The 20,092-nt window shown below is 51.8% G+C and overlaps 1 protein-coding gene across 1 annotated transcript in view; it reads left to right on the forward strand.

Moving 5' to 3' along the window:
- The first annotated feature begins 9,579 nt into the window (after window positions 1–9,579).
- Window positions 9,580–20,092, forward strand: part of LOC146201200 (uncharacterized) — a 120,926-nt gene continuing 110,413 nt past the window's right edge. Inside the window, exon 1 of the mRNA XM_084592501.1 lies at window positions 9,580–9,773. Coding sequence (XP_084448627.1) covers window positions 9,580–9,773 — 194 coding nt within the window. The remainder of the gene's footprint in view (window positions 9,774–20,092) is intronic.

Below are 20,092 nucleotides of genomic sequence, written 5' to 3' on the forward strand. Positions count from 1 at the left end.
GTATTCTAGAATGGCTTGCGTCAGCCCTGCGTAAATGCCATTCCCCTGTCCGTGATGAGGACTTCTGGGGCGCCGTTCCGCAAGAGAATTTGTTCGACAAAAAGCTTTGCGACTTCTGCCGCAGTACCATTAGGCAGTGCTTTTGCTTCGGCGTATCGGGTAAGGGAGTCGGTGGCCATGATGGTTCACTTGTTACCCGCAGATAAAGATGGAAAGGGGCCGAGAAGATCCATCCTAATTTGTTGAAAGGGCAGGGTTGGGAGCGGTATCGGGTTCAGTAGCCCAGCTGGCCTGATCGGCGGCGTCTTGCTTCGCTGGCACTCACGACACGTTTTTACGTAATGGGCAACGTCGGCAGGCAGTCGCGGCCAGTAGTACTTCTCCTGGATTCAATGCAACGTGCGCACAAAACCGAGGTGCCCTGCTGTTGGCCCGTCGTGCAACGCATGAAGAATTTCCTGTCTGAGGAAAAGAAGATGCGCTGTCTTGTTGGGCGCGAAGTTCTTCTTTACGATGACGTCATTGCTTAAGGCGAACGACAACAACTGACGCCTAAACACAGCAGGAGGAGAAGCGGTCTTGCCTTCCAAGTAATCTGCAAGGCCTCTTAGCTGAGGATCTGACCGCTGTTGTTGTGCAAATCCGCTGGCACTTACTGGTCCCAGACAACTCAGAGGGCTATGAAACGAAAAATGGTAGGGGTAACATTAAGAGATAGGAAGCGGGCAGAGAGGGTCAGAGAAATAACTCAAGTTACTGACATTCTAGGGGAAATTAAGAAGAAAGGATGGGCACGGGCAGGAATTGTAGTGCGAAGAAAGGATAACCGGTTGTCGCTTAGGGTAAAGAACTGGATTCCAAGGGAAGGAAAGCGTAGCAGGGGCGGCAGAAAGTTAGGTCGGCGGATGAGGTTAGGAAGTTCGCAGGGGTCAAGTGGATGCAGCTAGCACAGGACCGGGTAAATTGGAGAAACATGGGAGAGGCCTTCGCCCTGCAGTGGGTATAGTCAGGCTGATGATGATGATGATGACTGGCCCCAGAAAGGCATCGTCGTCATCTTCCTTCGGAGGAACGTCGACGGGAGCGCGGGATAAGCAGTCTGCTTCTAAATGCTTGCGGCCCGACTTACAGACTACTGGAACGTCCAATTCTTGACGTCTTAGGCTCCATTGGGCAAGGCGGCCGAAGGGGTCTTTTAAATTAGCCAGCCAGCTGAGCGCGTGATGGTCGCTTACCACCTTGAATGGTCGACCGTACAGGTATGAACGGAACTTAGAAATGGCCCAGATGATCGCGAGACGCTCCTTCTCGTTCGTCGAGTAATTGACTTCGGGTTTAGCAAGGTACCTGCTAGCGTAGGCGATTACCTTCTCCAGTCCGGCACTCTTCTGGACGAGAATGGCTCGTAGGCCCAAACTTCTTGCGTCGGTGTGAATTTCGGTCTCGGTGTTTTTATCAAAGTGGCCAAGGACTGGAGGGGACTGCAGGCGGCGCTTAAGTTTGTCGAAGGCTGCTCCTTGCGGCGCTTCCCATTTAAAAGGCACGTCAGCCTTTGTAAGCTGCGTCTACGCTTCGGCGATACGCGAAAAATTTCTGACAAATCGTCGATAATAAGCGCACAGCCCAAGGAACCTGCGCACGGCTTTCTTGTCAGCAGGTGGCGGAAATTGTGAGATTGCAGCTGTTTTGGGTCTGGCCGAACACCATCCTTGCTAACGATGTGACCTAGAAACCGCAGTTTCTAGTAGGCGAAGTGGCACTTCTCCGGTTTTAACGTTAGTCCCGATGATTTGATGGCTTCCAACACTGTCTGCAGCCGTTTCAGGTGGTCTTCAAAGTTTGACGAGAAGACAACGACATCATCCAAGTATACCAGACGAATCTGCCACTTCAAGCCCGCCAGCACAGTGTCCATTACTCGTTGAAACGTCGCTGGTGCGGAGCAGAGGCCAAATGGCATCACCTTGAACTCGAAAATGCCGTCCGGTATGATGAATGCGGTCTTCTCGCGATCTCTTTCTTCGACCTCAATTTGCCAATATCCGCTCTTCAGGTCCATCGATGAGAAGTACCTTGCATTGCAGAGCCGTCTGGATGAGCGAGTCATCCAGACGCGACTTCAACCCTACATAGAAGACAACGGCCTCTTCCATCCCTCCATGATCGGCTTCAGATCGGGCCTGTCCACTCAAGAAGCTTTTCTTCTCCTCAAGGAGGAGGTACTTTCTAATATTCCGAGAGGAGGCGAGCACCTCATTATGGCGCTAGATCAAAAAGGCGCGTTTGATAACGCGTCTCACGAGGCAATCCTATCCGAGCTCAATAACCTAAACTGCGGCGAACGCACCTTCCGATACGTCAAGAATGTTTTGTCCACCAGAACGGCAACGATAGGAATGGGTGGCATGAGATCGGATCTTCAAGACATGCCAAACAAGGGCACGCCACAGGGATCGGTCATCTCCCCGCTCCTTTTCAACATCGCCATGATTAGACTCGCAAGGGCTCTGCAACGGGTTCCGAACATTGGATACACCCTGTATGCTGATGACATTACGATCTGGACAACCACCGGCTCTCTAAGCCAGAAAGAAGAAACACTTCAAGCAGCCGCAACCTGCGTGGGAACAGAGGCCTTTCGATGCGGGCTCCAATGCTCCCCAGATAAATCTGAAGTCATCCGCATACGTGGGTACCACTATACATCACCAGGCAATCTTAGCATCCTCCTGCATGGGGTCCCAATCCGGGAAGTGCCACTCATACGAATCCTGGGTCTCTGGCTCCAAAGCGATAGAAAAGTAGACCACTTGCTCCACCTCATCAAGAATACAACACAGCAGATCTCTAAAATGATCCGCCGGGTGGCCAGAAACGGAAAAGGCATGCGGGAAGAAGACACGATCCGTCTGGTGCAGCGCTGGTCATCAGTCGCCTCTCCTATGGACTACCTTACCTCACCCTGTTCCGAAGAGATCTCAACAAAGTAAACGCAATGATACGTGCAGCTTACAGTAACGCGTTAGGCCTCCCGCTATACACCTCCAACGTCAAATTGGAAGCTCTTGGACTGCGCAACACATTTGAAGAAATTCAAGAGGCTGTCCTCCTGTCCCAAAGGGAACGCCTTCTGTCAACTGAGACTGGCCGGCTCATTCTCGAGCGCGTTGGCTATCCTTCGGACGTACAAGCTATATAGTGAACGACTAACATTCCTGTTCCGTACCGGGCAAGAGTACATGTGTCCCCGCTCCCAAAGAACATGTCTCCAGTCTACAACGAAGGAAGAAGACACGCCCGAGTGAGTTATCTTAAGCGTGCAGTGGAACGCAGTCCAAGGACTGTCTATGTGGATGCCGCTCTATACGAGCATACATCGAACGCAGCAGCAGCCGTGGTGGTGAGCTCTTCATACACAGAAGTCTCCAGCATGTCCATCCCGCACTGTACTATCACAGAAGCGGAAGTGGCGGCGATCGTGCTGGCCATTACCTACGGAGACACGACCAATCGAGAGCTGCACGTAATCACCGACTCACAAGCGGCGCGTCGGCTCCTTCTTGCAGGCAGAATACCTAAAAAATTAGCTCGCTTCACAACTAACCCATTTGCTACAACCTCACAGCTCAAACATCAGATCACTTGGGTTCCGGGGCACTCTGGATTGGAAGGTAATGAGGTCGCGGATAGGCTAGCTCGAGGTCACACAAACCGAGCGGCCACCAATCCCGATCTTACAACCAGCATTACTATCCCAGCGACTTACGGCGCGCGACTTAAGTACCTACGGGAACAACGTAGGATTTATCCTCCTCCACACAAGGGTCTAAATGCACAAGAAATGCGGGAATGGAGACAGCTCCAAAGCGACACTTACCCCAACCTACATCAATACAACATAATGTTCCCAGAACACTACACAGACATATGCCCTTGGTGCAACGACCAGCCCACCGCCTACCCCGTCACATGGGGGTGCACAGGCCCCAAACCTCCACACATAAACATGCACCATTCGGAGGGGCAGTGGGAGGCCACTCTGCAATGCTATGATCTAGAGACCCAGCGTAGGCTGGTAACTCAGGCAAGAGCGGCAGCCCAGGCCAGTGGGGTCTTGAAATGAAGACTCCACTCACTGCCCCCCCTTTTATTTTTTTTTTCCTTTCTCTTTTCTTTGTCTTTTCGAAATAAAGTTTTCTCTCTCTCTCTCTCTCTGCAGAGCCGGTCCAATGTGTTGTCGATGCGGGGCAGTGTGTAGACATCCTTCTTAGTTATGCTATTAAAGCGGCGGTAATCGACGCTGAAGCGAAGTGTGCCGTCTTTCTTCTTCACCAAAACGACTGGTGCCGCCCAGGGGCTATTGGATGGCTGGATCACATCATCACGCAGCATTTCCTGAACTTGATCGCGTATGGCCTGGCATTCTCGTGGCGATACATGGTAGGGGCTTTGACGTACGGGTCGAGTGTTTCCGTCCGTGATGATGCGATCCTTTGACAACAGAGTTTGCCATACCTTCAACGCTGAAGAAAAGCACTCCCTGTAGTTTTCAAGAATAGTGCGAATCCGGTATTGTCTGTCTCGGGGGAGCGCAGGATTAATGTCGAAATTGGGCTGCTTGTCTCGGTTGTGTGCATCGTCTTCAAGTTGGCTGGGAAGCGCGAAGACTTCTCGGGTGTCCACTAGCTCGTCAAATAAAGCAATCGTCATGCCCTTGTTCAGGTGGTCGGTATTAGTCGGTGAAGTTCGTGAGGAGCACATCAGCTTGTCCGTGACAGAAACGGACGATGCCTCTTGCGATGCCAAGTCCTCTATCCAGTAACAACTGAGTGTTTCCTTCGACAACCCCTTCCGTGATTTCGACTTCTGTTGTAACCACGGGGACGATGACGCTTGATCGGGGCGGTACGGTCAATTATCCGTCGAGGACGTTGAGAGCGACGTGATGCGTCGACGTTCTCGTAGCAGGTATGATTTGTCGGTCGAGAGCTTGATGAGTTTGGATCGGAGGTCGCTGATCGCTCGATGTTCGTTCAGAAAATCCATGCCCAGAATCACATCGCGGGAACAGTGCTGTAGGACGACGAAACTGGTTGGGTAGGTACGTCCATTTACTGTAACCCTTGCGGTGCATCATCCCGACGGCGTAATAAAGTTACCACCAGCGGTGCGGATTAGCGGGCCGTCCCAAGTGGTCGTCACTTGCTTGAGCTGGGCGGCGAAAGCTCCACTGATGACAGAGTAGTCGGCACCGGTATCCACTAGGGCGGTAACCATGCGTCCGTCGACAGCAACCTCAAGGTCGCTTGTTCGCATCCTAGTATTGCAGATTGGATTCGGTGTTCGATCTCTGCTTCGTCTTGTGCTGAGGTTGCGGCCGGGATACACGGTCGTAACGTCGCTGTGCGGCGATGTCAACTTGAAGTCTGGTCATGATCTCGTCGACGCTGTCGTCTTGTGGGTCGGTGATTTAATGGCTGCGTCGTCGTCACTCATCGTCGGCGATGAAGGATCTTCGTGTTTTTGCCGTGAAGCAACCTCACCTCCAAAGGTTGCTTTGTTTAGTTTCTCCTGCGCGGGCTTGGGGACCTTCAGCGCACACTCTCATCGTAGTTACGACCTTGCGACGCAAAGCGGGACCTGTACGGCGATGGAGACCTGAGCCGACGGCTTGGAGGTGTAATCTCACCGCTACGCAGATAGTTGTCGATTTCTTGCGGTCGTTCACCTGGGCGTGGTCGTGGAGCGTCGGCTGCAAATCCGCGGAGACCGATTCGTTGGTACGGGCAGTGGCGCAGAATGTGGCCGGCTGCACCGCAGTGGAAGCATAATGGCCGGTTGTTTGCTGTCCTCCAGGCGTCGCACTTCCTGTGGCTTGGGATTCGTTGGTAGGCTTGGCGGGCGGGGGCCAAGGGGCGGCTTTCAGGAACACGACAGTAGCGGCGGGGGGTTGGAAAGGCATCACGACAGGGCGCAGGATGACGTAATGCAGCAGCATAGTTCATCGTTGTTGCCTCTTGTTCTGGAAGTGCCGCAGCCGTCGCTTTAGGAACGCCCAGCGCCTGCTGGACTTCTTCACGGACGACGTCCGCGAGCGTCGCCACCTGGGGTTGTTGCGATGATGACAGCAATCGGCGGAGCTCCTCTCGCACGATCTCACGGATGAGGTCTCGAAAGTTCTCTCCGTTTGCAGATGTGCTGGGCTAGTGGCTTGAGTAGTCTGGTTGAAGTGGTCACTCGTAGTGGCGCATCCGGGTGTCCAACGTCTTCTCGATGGTCGATGCTTCACTTTCAAATTCTTCTACAGTTTTCGGCGGGTTCCGGACAAGCCCTGCAAAAAGCGACTCTTTAACGCCTCGTATTAAGAATTTCGCTCGCTCACCTTCGGTCATGTTAGGGTCGGCGCGGTGTTTCATCTCCTCTACGTAGGCCAGGATGGGCTCATTTGGTAGTTGAATTCGTGATTAGAGGAGGGCCTGAGTTCTTTCTTTTCGGACAGAACTTGCAAAGGCCATCAGAACCTGTGCTTTGAATATCTCCCTATCCTTGAAAGAAGTCTCGTGATTTTCGAACCGAACTCGGGCATGTCCTTAAAGACAAAGTAGACTTGCCTGAGTTTCGCAGCGTCGTTCCAGCCGCTGAATTCTGCCACATGGTCGAAAACGTCCATCCAGTCTCCCGCATCTTCATCCGGTCGTTCATGGAAGCAGGGGGCTCACGGGGTTGGACGAAAACAACCGGTGCTGTAGGCTGGGTCATTGTCAGCGTCGATGCCTTCCGAGATAGAAGGGGGTCCGGCAGCAGACTGTGTTCAGGTTGGAGCCTTTGAAGCCGGCGATGGTTCGGTGGCCTGTTGGCTGGCCCTCCAGGGTAACAGGAAGAAGGCTGGGGTCTTCGCATGAAGGATCAAAGGCAGCATCTCCACCAGATGGTACGTGGTGGTGACAAGGTCAATGACACAAATGAAGAGTCGATGACTGCACTGAACAAATTCTTTTTTGGGCTGACTTGCGCTCACAAAAGAACTAAGCAACTCGGCGGCAGCGAAAGCAACAATCGTGCTCGTCGATCTTCGAGCAAAGGATGCCCGTCGCACTCGTCAAGGCTCAATTTAAAGGCTGCTCAGAACAATCTAGATAATGTCGCAAACTGCTAGTAGCACTCCTTGGAAGGTTGTAGAAACATACGCGAGTGATCGGAATCTTCGAGACAGATCTCGGCGCATCGTTCGCGACAAAGAATTAGCAAAATGTTATCAAAGTGAGTTAACAAAATGTATCCTGTGAGTTAGCAAAATGTATCAAAAAGCACAACTTCGTTGATTTCAGCTGCTAGTGCAGTCACCTATTGTCAAAAAATTAGATATGACGCACATCTGTGTCATTCGATGAATAGGAACATCAATTTTCATAAAATTCTATTAGACATCTTCATTGATAAACAACTAAGCAGCAGTACCTAACAATACTCGGTTCAAAAAACAATTTAACTGTAGTAAGTGTAACTGCTCGTGTTCTCTGCGTTCTTATGGCGCAGTTGATTTTGTTTTTCAAATGCTACAGTGCAAGTGTACTTAATATGGAGATCTTTCTGTGATGATGTCGTCTTCGCAGGACCTACTTCTCACGCTCAGTAAAATTGATAGCCTATCAGGTGTTCTATGGTCAATTGATTATAAGAGAATTTTCTTCATTTCGCCTGCGGATGCACTCTTACTCTTACTGTCATGCCCGTCTCGTGCAGAGCTGAATGCAAAAGTAGGATATTTGCAGCAGTGAGTGGAATATAGGTCTCTATTGGTTATAAGTAGGGGGTGTCCCATTAGATCCATAATATTTCATGAACACTTTCATTTAAAAGAATGCCCCGCCGGGGTTGTGCAGTGGTAAGACGCCCGACTACTGTGCCGGTGTACCCGGGTTCGAACCCGACCTCGGCTGTTGCGTTTCGATGGAGGCGAAACGGAGTGGCGTCCGTGTGCTGTGCGATGTCAGTGCACGTTAGAGAACCCCATATGGTCGAAATTTCCGGAGTCCTCCACTACGGCGTCTCTCATAGCCTTAGTTGATTTGGGACGTTAAACTCCACAAAACCAAACCAAACCATTTAAAAGAATAGAGGTCAGAATTGTTTTCCCATGAAATATTTGCCACTGAGAGCCGTCTTGCCGCCCGGCCCACCTTAAGTACATTGTGCCCTCGGTGTCTGCAATACTTTCAGCCTTCAGAACGCAAGTTACTTAAGAGATTGTTCTCAGTGTGTGTAACACTTTCAGCCTTCAGGATGCGAGTTACTTAAAAGAGGAAAGGAAGCAAATGAGCTTCAGGAAACTGTAATTTTCTCTTCAGGTGGCGACGAGAGGAAATATACTGTGTATGATGGAATCGGAGTTTGAGAAGCCTTGGTTGTTCAAACTCGCAAATATTCATGTTTTTAGAGCACTTGTAACGTAAACTACGACAATAAATAAAACAAGCAGAAACAAGCAAGGAGAAAATTATTTGCACTATTACTAAACCTTTGATGAGTCAAATTTCGCCGTGGTTCAAACTAGAGAATTTCCTTTTAGAACCTCTGTAGCCCAACCTTAGCGGGGCCAGACAGCAACGAACATAATAACAGTCTACACTTCTCACCAATGTTTAACGAAAGGAAAAAAACTGTTTCCGCCAACTCATCAAAAATTAGAAAAAAAGAAGTATCCAACTGTTTGCTTTTAGTTTCAGTTTCACAGTGTTGTGTACTAAAACGTTTGCAGTCTTGAAATAGTCATGAACTGGCGCTTTATTCATCAGAAACCACATAAAACGCAACCAGTGGCAATTCGGTAAAACTAGCCTTTCATTCGCAGCTAGATCCGAGCCAGGCCCAGGTACAGCCTCGTCCACTTCTAGCTAGAACACGGTCACTGCTTTTAAAGCAACATTGCATCCGACCCGGCCACGCAGTAATCTAAAGTGGCTGGCCATGTGAAGCAGCACATCCGTGTCTCTGTGTGCTTGCATCGCTTTGCATCGATATCTGCCTGCGTCAGATACAATGTTGCTTTAAAAGCAGTGACCGTGTTCTAGCTAGAAGTGGACAACCCTGTACATCTTTTTACAGGCTCGAGCCCAGCCCGCGCCCGCCTATACATTTCTTTACCCGACCCGGGCTTTCGGGTAAGCCCGAGCCCATGCACTGCCCTAAGCTCGGTGAGCCGGAGCCATACGCCGTCGTGTACGATGTCGCGAACTCGACCACGAGTGTGTCAATGGCAAGCTCGAGTTCGGTATTGTGCGACTCGAGTCAGTTCAACATGTGCGTTAATGCTATTTCCCGCGGCCACTGACTCGCAGGGTGTGCAGCGGGGCGGGAAAGCGTGCATGGTAGCAGCTGCTGAGACCGAGCACTGGCCAGTCGCCTTGCAGGCTACAGATGGCGGCCCTTGGCGCAGGCTTCCTCGGTCCAGTGTCCAGATGAGGATATTCTTCGGCTCACACTTGGCGCTCTCGGCCAGGTCGAGGATAACGAACGCAAGCGAAGCTCGCTTAGGAACAAGAGCGCCACCCCGTGTCCGCACGAGGGTGGCCGGGCTGCATGGGGTCGGTGATGGACGCCATCGGCCTCATGTCCGAAGTGGACGAGCTCTTCCACGCGCGCAAGCCGTTATTCGTCTTGAAGCAGTTCGCCGGCGTCGCCCTGCATCGGATGCGATTGCTCAGGGAACGAAACACCCTCATCTCGTCTCTTCTCCAAAACTGCTGCTTCCTCATTAACGTCCTCTTTGTCAAGTGAGTGCGAATTCCGCTGCCGCCAAGGTAGAAATAGCCAAAGTCTGTCGAATGGCTCCGAGCTGCCAGTGGCTCTCTTCACCGGCTTGAGACTTGAGTGCTGAAGCGCTGAGATATTTGAGTTCATCGTAAATAATTTATTTAGCCGCATCTCATATCATATTGCCGCAATCATTGCTAACAATCTGCGAAAGATCAAGGGCTTTTATCGAAAATCCATCTGCCATTACAGCAGCTTGGGCTCATAAGCCTACTATTCTGAAGTGAGCCACGCAGAGAGTAAGCTCGTACACAAACACTAGACATAAAGCGCAGTAACTAGGGGCTGTTCCCGTACACCCGCGTACTTTCGGCATTTTGAACATTGCAACGGCATTATGCACAACGCAAGCCACACAGGCATCAATGGCATGTGCTATTTGCGGACACACCTGTTTTGAACGCACTACGATGCATTATGATCGTATTTTTGTTCATTTTCTATCCACTATTGCTGGAAGTAAATAATCGCTTTGCGAATAGCGCACCGTTATTCAGTGCTGTGAAAATACAAATACCCTTGTAAAATTATTTTTCTTAAATCAGATTACACAGGTCCCAAATTCTATTGCTAATAATTTACTGTGGGAATCTGTGTTCACATTGCGATGCCCCAACGTATGTACCAGCTGCTTCAGGTCTGTGCTTACTGTAAGCACTTCCCTTCTGCTTGGTTTTCGTTACTTCGAGGAGAGCAGAACAGCGTTCTTAGATGAAACCTTGACACCGCATCAGAGGCAGGTATATCAGGATATACAGTACTATATCTTGATATAGGAGACTATATCAGGATCTACGGTGCTATCGAATTGACCAATTAAAAAGAAATGCTGCACGAACGGCATATCGTATCACGCATTTAGCGCATAGTAGCCTTAGATGCTTATGCGCCATAAAGCAACACACAAGAACAATTAAACCGAAAGCAAGAATGCCAGCCGAAGCTTGATGGGGCTGCACTGCGTGCGTGCACACTGAATGCGAGAGTAATCGACGCCGACCTCACGCGCAAACACGTGTGCTGCGCCATCTGTTGATATATTGTCACGGTGTGAAGTCTCTGATCAGAAGTCACCGCGGGACACAGGAGTAACAGAAGTCACAGTGCGGCAGGAAACTAGCAGGCCCGCTTCGACAGAAGAACTTCAGTTTCTTCGCCTCGAGGAGACACACGCTCGCGATCAGCACAGAGGGAAGATAAAGAATGCAGCGTGTCATTGCCCCCCCCCCCCGGGTACAAGAAGCATCGTCCCTATGCTGGGAGTGTGGGTAGAGATAAAAAAAGCCATTGCACGAAGGGCAGTTGCTCACGCACAGAAAGAGTCAACACTATCGGTCGTAATACGGTTTCAGGCGGACCACGTGGACCACGTCCGGGAGCGTGGAGCGTCGGGACTTTTTAAATCCATCAGGAACAACCTCATAGTTTAGGTCCCCAACTTGGCTTACCACTTTGTACGGGCCAAAGTAACGACACAGCAGTTTCTCACTGAGGCCTCGTCGACGTACAGGAAACCAAACCCAGACACGGTCTCCAGCTGTGTACCGGGCGTCACGGTGTCGGAGGTTGTATCGTTGGGCATCGCGGCGTTGCTGATTCTGAATTCGCAGCCTGGCCAGCGGACGGGCCTCTTCGGCGAGGTGCAGAAAGGTATGAACATCTGGTTGTTGGTTGCCGTCGTCTAGATGTGGTAACATGGCATCAAGCATTGTGGTCACTTCGCGGCCATGGACCAGACGGAAAGGTGTCATGTTCGTTGTTTCCTGGACCGCTGTATTGTATGCAAAGGTAACGTACGGGAGCACTTCATCCCACGTTTTGTGCTCTACGTCGACGTACATTGAGAGCATGTCAGCGAGTGTTTTGTTCAAGCGTTCGGTCAAGCCGTTCGTTTGAGGATGGTAAGGTGTTGCCTTCCTGCGTTCAGTATGACTGTGAATTAAAATCTGCTGCAGCAATTCGGCTGTAAAAGCGGCTCCTCTGTCAGTAATCAAAATCTCCGGTGCGCCATGGCGCAGGACAACGCAATTGATGAAAAACTTTGCAACATCTAAGGCAGTACCGTTGGGTAGAGCGGAGGTTTCCGCGTATCGTGTAAGGTAATCCGTGGCAATAATGACCCACCGGTTACCGGAGTGTGAAAGGGCAAATGGTCCCAGCATGTCCATGTCAATCTGCTGGAAAGGCCTCGACGGCGGGTCTATTGGCTTCAAGAGTCCGGTGGGCTTAGTCGACGGCACCTTACGACGCTGACAGTTGCGACACGTTTTCACATAGTGTGAAACGTCTGAGTGAAGTCGAGGCCAGTAGTACTTTTCCTTGAGCCTTGCAAGCGTGCGGGTGACTCCCAAATGTCCAGAGGTTGGTTCATCGGGGCAAGCTTGTAAGATTTCATCACGTAGACACATAGGTACAACAATCAGGTACGGCGTTTGGCTGGCGGAAAAGTTTTTCTTCATGAGGACACCATTGCGCACACATAACGATGACAGAGCACGCTTGAAAGCTCCCTGAGCGGTTGTACATGCACCGTTTAGATAGTCCATGATGTGACGAAGTTCGGGATCTGCAGATTGTCTTTCAGCGAGGCACTCTGTGCTGATGGCATTTAACAGTATGGCCTCATCAGGAATTTCATCTGCGGGGGGATCTACAGGGGCCCGTGAGAGGCAGTCTGCGTCCGAATGCTGACGGCCAGATTTGTACGTGACAGTTATGTCGAATTCCTGTAATCGTAGACTCCATCTTACAAGACGGGTTGAAGGGTCCTTTAGGGTTGCAAGCCAGCATAGGGCATGGTAGTCAGTTACTAACTTGAATGGTTTCCCGTAAAGGTATGGCCGGAACATCGACGTCGCCCACACAATGGCTAGACATTCTTTCTCTGTTGCGGAATAGTTCGATTCCGCTTTAGTTAGACAGCGACTGGCGCGTAAGCGATTACACGTTCTTGGCCGCCCTGGATTTGAACTAGAACAGCGCCCAGGCCTATGTTGCTTGCATCGGTGTGAAGCTCCGTGTCGGCGTTTTCGTCGAAGTGAGCCAATATGGGAGGTGTTTGTAGGCGGCGTTGAAGCTCTTTGAATGCTTCTTCCTGTGGTGCGTCCCAAGTGAAAGGCGTCTCTGCCTTTGTCAGACGTGTTAGGGGCTCGGCGAGTCGAGCGAAATCTTTGACGTAGCGCCGGTAGTAGGCACATAAGCCAAGAGATCGTCGCACAGCTTTCTGGTCTTTGGGCGGAGAGAAGTTGGTAATAGCTGTCGTTTTCTCTGGATCCGGCAGGACACCAGCGTGGCTTACGACGTGCCCCAAGAATTTGAGCTCCGTATCAGCAAAATGACATTTCTCGTTTTTTAACGTAAGGCCAGAGGATGTTATGGCTTGCAAAACAGTTTCAAGGCGCCGAAGGTGCTCCTCGAACGTTGGAGCGAAGACCACAACGTCGTCAAGGTAAACGAGACATGTCTGCCACTTGAGATCTGCAAGTACGGTGTCCATAAGCCGCTGGAAAGTAGCCGGAACAGAGCAGAGACCAAAGGGCATAGCCTTGAACTCGTAGAGCCCATCCGGAGTAATAAACGCCGTTTTCTCGCGGTCCCTCTCATCTACCTCTGTTTGCCATTATCCGGATTTCAAGTCCATTGAAGAGAAATATTTCGCGGAGCAGAGACGATCCAGAGCATCGTCGATGCGTGGTAGGTGATAGACGTCTTTCCTTGTAACTTTGTTTAGCCGGCGGTAATCCACACAAAACCTCAGCGTACCATCCTTTTTCTTCACAAGAACGACAGGTGCAGCCCATGGACTCCGCGAGGGCTGGATGACATCGTCGCGAAGCATCTCTTTCACTTGGCGGGTGATAGCGGCGCGTTCAGTCGGAGACACTCGGTAATGTGACTGTCTGAGAGGTGGCACGGTATCATCCGTAATAATGCGATGCTTGGCGAGATCGGTTCTGCCAACACGTGAAGAGTTGGAGAAGGTCGGCCGATAGCGCTGGAGGAGCTGGTTCACTTGGCGATGCTGCAGTTGAGAAAGCGCAGGGTTAATGTCGGAGTGTAAATTGGTGGTAGGCCTCTCCATTTCGGTCAATGACAGCGTCGCAAGTCCAGAGGCTTTCCGAACATGCGTGATACCGCAAATATGGGCCACTACAGTCCCAGTGCTTAAATGCTGGTGCTCACCACCAAAATTTGTGAGTAGGACGTCTGCTTTGCCGTCTTCGAGGCGAACGACTCCTCTGGCTACAGCAAGACTGCGTTCGAAAAGTAAGATCTGTTTACTCTCCACGACACCTTCAGAGTTTCGCAGTGTATTCGCAGCCACAGACGTCATCACGCTGGAACGGGGCGGAATAGTGACGTGATCATCAAGGATGTGCAGCGCTGTCCGTCGCTCTGAAGCACTGTGTATTGCGTTCTCAGTCGATAAGGTCACTGACTTAGTCTGCAGGTCGATAACGGCTCCATTCTCTGCTCAGAAATCCATGCCAAGGATGACGTCGCGGGAACAGTGGACAAGTACGACGAAGGTTGCTAAGTACGTTTCTTCTTGCACAGTTACCCTAGAAGTGCAGGTACCGGTCGGCGTTATCAAGTGGCCTCCGGCGGTACAAATTTGTGGGCCTGTCCAGGGTGTAGTCACCTTTTTCAGAGTGGCGGCGAAAGGCCCACTCATCACAGAATAATCGGCGCCGGTATCCACAAGCGCTGTCACGTCGGTTCCGTCCACTGAAATGTTCAGGTCGGCGGTTACGGCTGTGGTGTTGCCGGAACGTCGCGGGGTCCGGTCACGGCTGCGGTGTGGTACTAGCTACTTTCGTGTCGTCGGAGAACTGGAGCGCCGAGGCAGCGGATCATTGTGGGGCGCGTCGTGTCGTCGTGAAACGGAGTGGCCATCCGGTTGCAGCGGTGGAGGAGCTTGAGAATTTCGTCGATGAGCAACCTTCCCTCCAATGGTTGCCGCGTCTAGTTTTTCCGATGGGGGCTAGGGGAGCGGACCCGCGTCAGGCCGGAATTACCACGTGTCTGCGAGGAGTATTGGCGCGGTGAAGGCGACCGCGAGTAGTCATAGGGCGTTCCGGATGATTCAGCCAAGTACGCGTCAATGGCAGGGGGTCGTTCACCATGCTGCGGCTTTCGCGCGTCGGCGCTAAATCCCGGCAGACCCATTCGTCGGTAACAGCAATCGCGGAACAGGTGACCAGCTTCGCCACAGTGGAAGCACAGCGGGCGATTATCGCGAGTGCGCCAGACGTCGCTTTTGCGTGGACGACCACTGAGAAATTGGAGCGGGAGGTGCTTGACGAGTGTATGCAGGGGCTGTTTGGTGCTGACAGGGAGGTGGATGCTGACTGGGAGGTGGACAGGCACGACGAGTGACTGCGGCGTAGGTCATGGCCTGCTGTGGTGGCATTGTCGGGAGTGGCTCGGGTGGGTTGAGTGCCTGGTTGACCTCTTCCCGAACCATCTGAGAAAGGCTGGATACTTGAGGGGGTGCTGCCGTCGAAAATAGTTTTTGCAGCTCCTCGCGTACGATGGCCCGTAAGGTCTCACGGAGCACGTCAGTGCTACCAGTTCCGCGATGGCGGCAGCAATAGGGATGGACGGCCGCTCGTAGTGCTTAGATCGCATCTCTAGAGCCCTCTCAATGGTAGTGGCCTCGGATACAAATTCCCCGATGGTCTTGGGGGAGATCGCACTAATCCAACGAAGATCTGTTCCTTCATTCCCATCATGAGACAGCGAAGTTTTTTTTCTTCGGACATGTTTGGATCAGCGCGACGGAATAGCCTCGTCATGTCCTCGAAGTAAACGAGGACGCTCTCGTTAGGGAGCTGAACTCTCGTCTGTAGGAGCAGCTCTGCGCGTCCTTTCCGAAAAACGGTGGTGAAAGCTTGCAGGAACTGGTCCTTGAAGGAACTCCACGTTGTGATAGTAGTCTCATGATTTTCAAACCATGTACGAGCTGCACCGTCGAGCGAAAAAAATACATGCTGCAGTTTCTGGTCGTCGCCCCAGCGATTGTACTGGGCTACTCGATCAAATTTATCTAGCCAGTCTTCCGGGTCGTCGCCGGGAAAGGCTTGGAAGATGGGTACCTCCCGCGGCTGCTGCAACACGAAGGAGGGGGCAGTGGTGTCTACCTGCGTCATTACGGGTGGTTGTGTTGTCTCCGAAGGTGGTGCTGGAGAAGATGGTGGCGGTCTCGCAGTACGAGAAAATTGTAGAGGCGCGAATTCAGGATCAAGCCCTCGAAGCCGTCGGCTACTCTGATCGGTAGGTGTAATCTCGATGGTAGGAGATCCTTGAGGGCTGGAGTCTCGACTGGTTAGAGGTGTTCGGAGCATGGGTTGCGTTACCCAGCACCTCCACCAGATGTCACGGTGTGAAGTCTCTGATCAGAAGTCACCGCGGGACGCAGGAGTAACAGAAGTCACAGTGCGGCAGGAAACTAGCAGGCCCGCTTCGACAGAAGAACTTCAGTTTCTTCGCCTCGAGGAGACACACGCTCGCGATCAGCACAGAGGGAAGATAAAGAATGCAGCGTGTCATTGCCCCCCCGGGTACAAGAAGCATCGTCCCTATGCTGGGAGTGTGGGTAGAGATAAAAAAAGCCATTGCACGAAGGGCAGTTGCTCACGCACAGAAAGAGTCAACACTATCGGTCGTAATACGGTTTCAGGCGGACCACGTGGACCACGTCCGGGAGCGTGGAGCGTCGGGACTTTTTAAATCCATCAGGAACAACCTCATAGTTTAGGTCCCCAACTTGGCTTACCACTTTGTACGGGCCAAAGTAACGACACAGCAGTTTCTCGCTGAGGCCTCGTCGACGTACAGGAAACCAAACCCAGACACGGTCTCCAGCTGTGTACCGGGCGTCACGGTGTCGGAGGTTGTATCGTTGGGCATCGCGGCGTTGCTGATTCTGAATTCGCAGCCTGGCCAGCGGACGGGCCTCTTCGGCGAGGTGCAGAAAGGTATGAACATCTGGTTGTTGGTTGCCGTCGTCTAGATGTGGTAACATGGCATCAAGCATTGTGGTCACTTCGCGGCCATGGATCAGACGGAAAGGTGTCATGTTCGTTGTTTCCTGGACCGCTGTATTGTATGCAAAGGTAACGTACGGGAGCACTTCATCCCACGTTTTGTGCTCTACGTCGACGTACATTGAGAGCATGTCAGCGAGTGTTTTGTTAAAGCGTTCGGTCAAGCCGTTCGTTTGAGGATGGTAAGGTGTTGCCTTCCTGTGTTCAGTATGACTGTGAATTAAAATCTGCTGCAGCAATTAGGCTGTAAATGCGGCTCCTCTGTCAGTAATCAAAATCTCCGGTGCGCCATGGCGCAGGACAACGCAATTGATGAAAAACTTTGCAACATCTAAGGCAGTACCGTTGGGTAGAGCGGAGGTTTCCGCGTATCGTGTAAGGTAATCCGTGGCAATAATGACCCACCGGTTACCGGAGTGTGAAAGGGCAAATGGTCCCAGCATGTCCATGTCAATCTGCTGGAAAGGCCTCGACGGCGGGTCTATTGGCTTCAAGAGTCCGGTGGGCTTAGTCGGCGGCACCTTACGACGCTTCCAGTTGCGACACGTTTTCACATAGTGTGAAACGTCTGAGTGAAGTCGAGGCCAGTAGTACTTTTCCTTGAGCCTTGCAAGCGTGCGGGTGACTCCCAAATGTCCAGAGGTTGGTTCATCGGGGCAAGCTTGTAAGATTTCATCACGTAGACACATAGGTACAACAATCAGGTACGGCGTTTGGCTGGCGGAAAAGTTTTTCTTCATGAGGACACCATTGCGCACACATAACGATGACAGAGCACGCTTGAAAGCTCCCTGAGCGGTTGTACATGCACCGTTTAGATAGTCCATGATGTGACGAAGTTCGGGATCTGCAGATTGTCTTTCAGCGAGGCACTCTGTGCTGATGGCATTTAACAGTATGGCCTCATCAGGAATTTCATCTGCGGGGGGATCTACAGGGGCCCGTGAGAGGCAGTCTGCGTCCGAATGCTGACGGCCAGATTTGTACGTGACAGTTATGTCGAATTCCTGTAATCGTAGACTCCATCTTACAAGACGGGTTGAAGGGTGCTTTAGGGTTGCAAGCCAGCATAGGGCATGGTAGTCAGTTACTAACTTGAATGGTTTCCCGTAAAGGTATGGCCGGAACTTCGACGTCGCCCACACAATGGCTAGACATTCTTTCTCTGTTGCGGAATAGTTCGATTCCGCTTTAGTTAGACAGCGACTGGCGCGTAAGCGATTACACGTTCTTGGCCGCCCTGGATTTGAACTAGAACAGCGCCCAGGCCTATGTTGCTTGCATCGGTGTGAAGCTCCGTGTCGGCGTTTTCGTAGAAGTGAGCCAATATGGGAGGTGTTTGTAGGCGGCGTTGAAGCTCTTTGAATGCTTCTTCCTGTGGTGCGTCCCAAGTGAAAGGCGTCTCTGCCTTTGTCATACGTGTTAGGGGCTCGGCGAGTCGAGCGAAATCTTTGACGTAGCGCCGGTAGTAGGCACATAAGCCAAGAGATCGTCGAACAGCTTTCTGGTCTTTGGGCGGAGGGAAGTTGGTAATAGCTGTCGTTTTCTCTGGATCCGGCAGGACACCAGCGTGGCTTACGACGTGCCCCAAGAACTTGAGCTCCGTATCATCAAAATGACATTTCTCGTTCTTTAACGTAAGGCCAGAGGATGTTATGGCTTGCAAAACAGTTTCTAGGCGCCGAAGGTGCTCCTCGAACGTTGGAGCGAAGACCACAACGTCGTCAAGGTAAACGAGACATGTCTGCCACTTGAGATCTGCAAGTACGGTGTCCATAAGCCGTTGAAAAGTAGCCGGAGCAGAGCAGAGACCAAATGGCATAGCCTTGAACTCGTAGAGCCTATCCGGAGTAATAAACGCCGTTTTCTCGCGGTCCCTCTCATCTACCTCTATTTGCCATTATCCGGATTTCAAGTCCATTGAAGAGAAATATTTCGCAGAGCAGAGACGATCCAGAGCATCGTCGATGCGTGGTAGGTGATAGACGTCTTTCCTTGTAACTTTGTTTAGCCGGCGGTAATCCACACAAAACCTCAGCGTACCATCCTTTTTCTTCACAAGAACGACAGGTGCAGCCCATGGACTCCGCGAGGGCTGGATGACATCGTCGCGAAGCATCTCTTTCACTTGGCGGGTGATAGCGGCGCGTTCAGTCGGAGACACTCGGTAATGTGACTGTCTGAGAGGTGGCACGGTATCATCCGTAATAATGCGATGCTTGGCGAGATCGGTTCTGCCAACACGTGAAGAGTTGGAGAAGGTCGGCCGATAGCGCTGGAGGAGCTGGTTCACTTGGCGATGCTGCAGTTGAGAAAGCGCAGGGTTAATGTCGGAGTGTAAATTGGTGGTAGGCCTCTCCATTTCGGTCAATGACAGCGTCGCAAGTCCAGAGGCTTTCCGAACATGCGTGATACCGCAAATATGGGCCACTACAGTCCCAGTGCTTAAATGCTGGTGCTCACCACCAAAATTTGTGAGTAGGACGTCTGCTTTGCCGTCTTCGAGGCGAACGACTCCTCTGGCTACAGCAAGACTGCGTTCGAAAAGTAAGATCTGTTTACTCTCCACGACACCTTCAAAGTTTCGCAGTGTATTCGCAGCCACAGACGTCATCACGCTGGAACGGGGCGGAATAGTGACGTGATCATCAAGGATGTGCAGCGCTGTGCGTCGCTCTGAAGCACTGTGTATTGCGTTCTCAGTCGATAAGGTCACTGACTTAGTCTGCAGGTCGATAACGGCTCCATTCTCTGCTCAGAAATCCATGCCAAGGATGACGTCGCGGGAACAGTGGACAAGTACGACGAAGGTTGCTAAGTACGTTTCTTCTTGCACAGTTACCCTAGAAGTGCAGGTACCGGTCGGCGTTATCAAGTGGCCTCCGGCGGTACAAATTTGTGGGCCTGTCCAGGGTGTAGTCACCTTTTTCAGAGTGGCGGCGAAAGGCCCACTCATCACAGAATAATCGGCGCCGGTATCCACAAGCGCTGTCACGTCGGTTCCGTCCACTGAAATGTTCAGGTCGGCGGTTACGGCTGTGGTGTTGCCGGAACGTCGCGGGGTCCGGTCACGGCTGCGGTGTGGTACTAGCTACTTTCGTGTCGTCGGAGAACTGGAGCGCCGAGGCAGCGGATCATTGTGGGGCGCGTCGTGTCGTCGTGAAACGGAGTGGCCATCCGGTTGCAGCGGTGGAGGAGCTTGAGAATTTCGTCGATGAGCAACCTTCCCT

This window comes from Amblyomma maculatum, chromosome 2 (assembly GCF_055883805.1).
Source record: "Amblyomma maculatum isolate TAMU_Amacu chromosome 2, ASM5588380v1, whole genome shotgun sequence".
NCBI lineage: Eukaryota > Metazoa > Arthropoda > Arachnida > Ixodida > Ixodidae > Amblyomma > Amblyomma maculatum.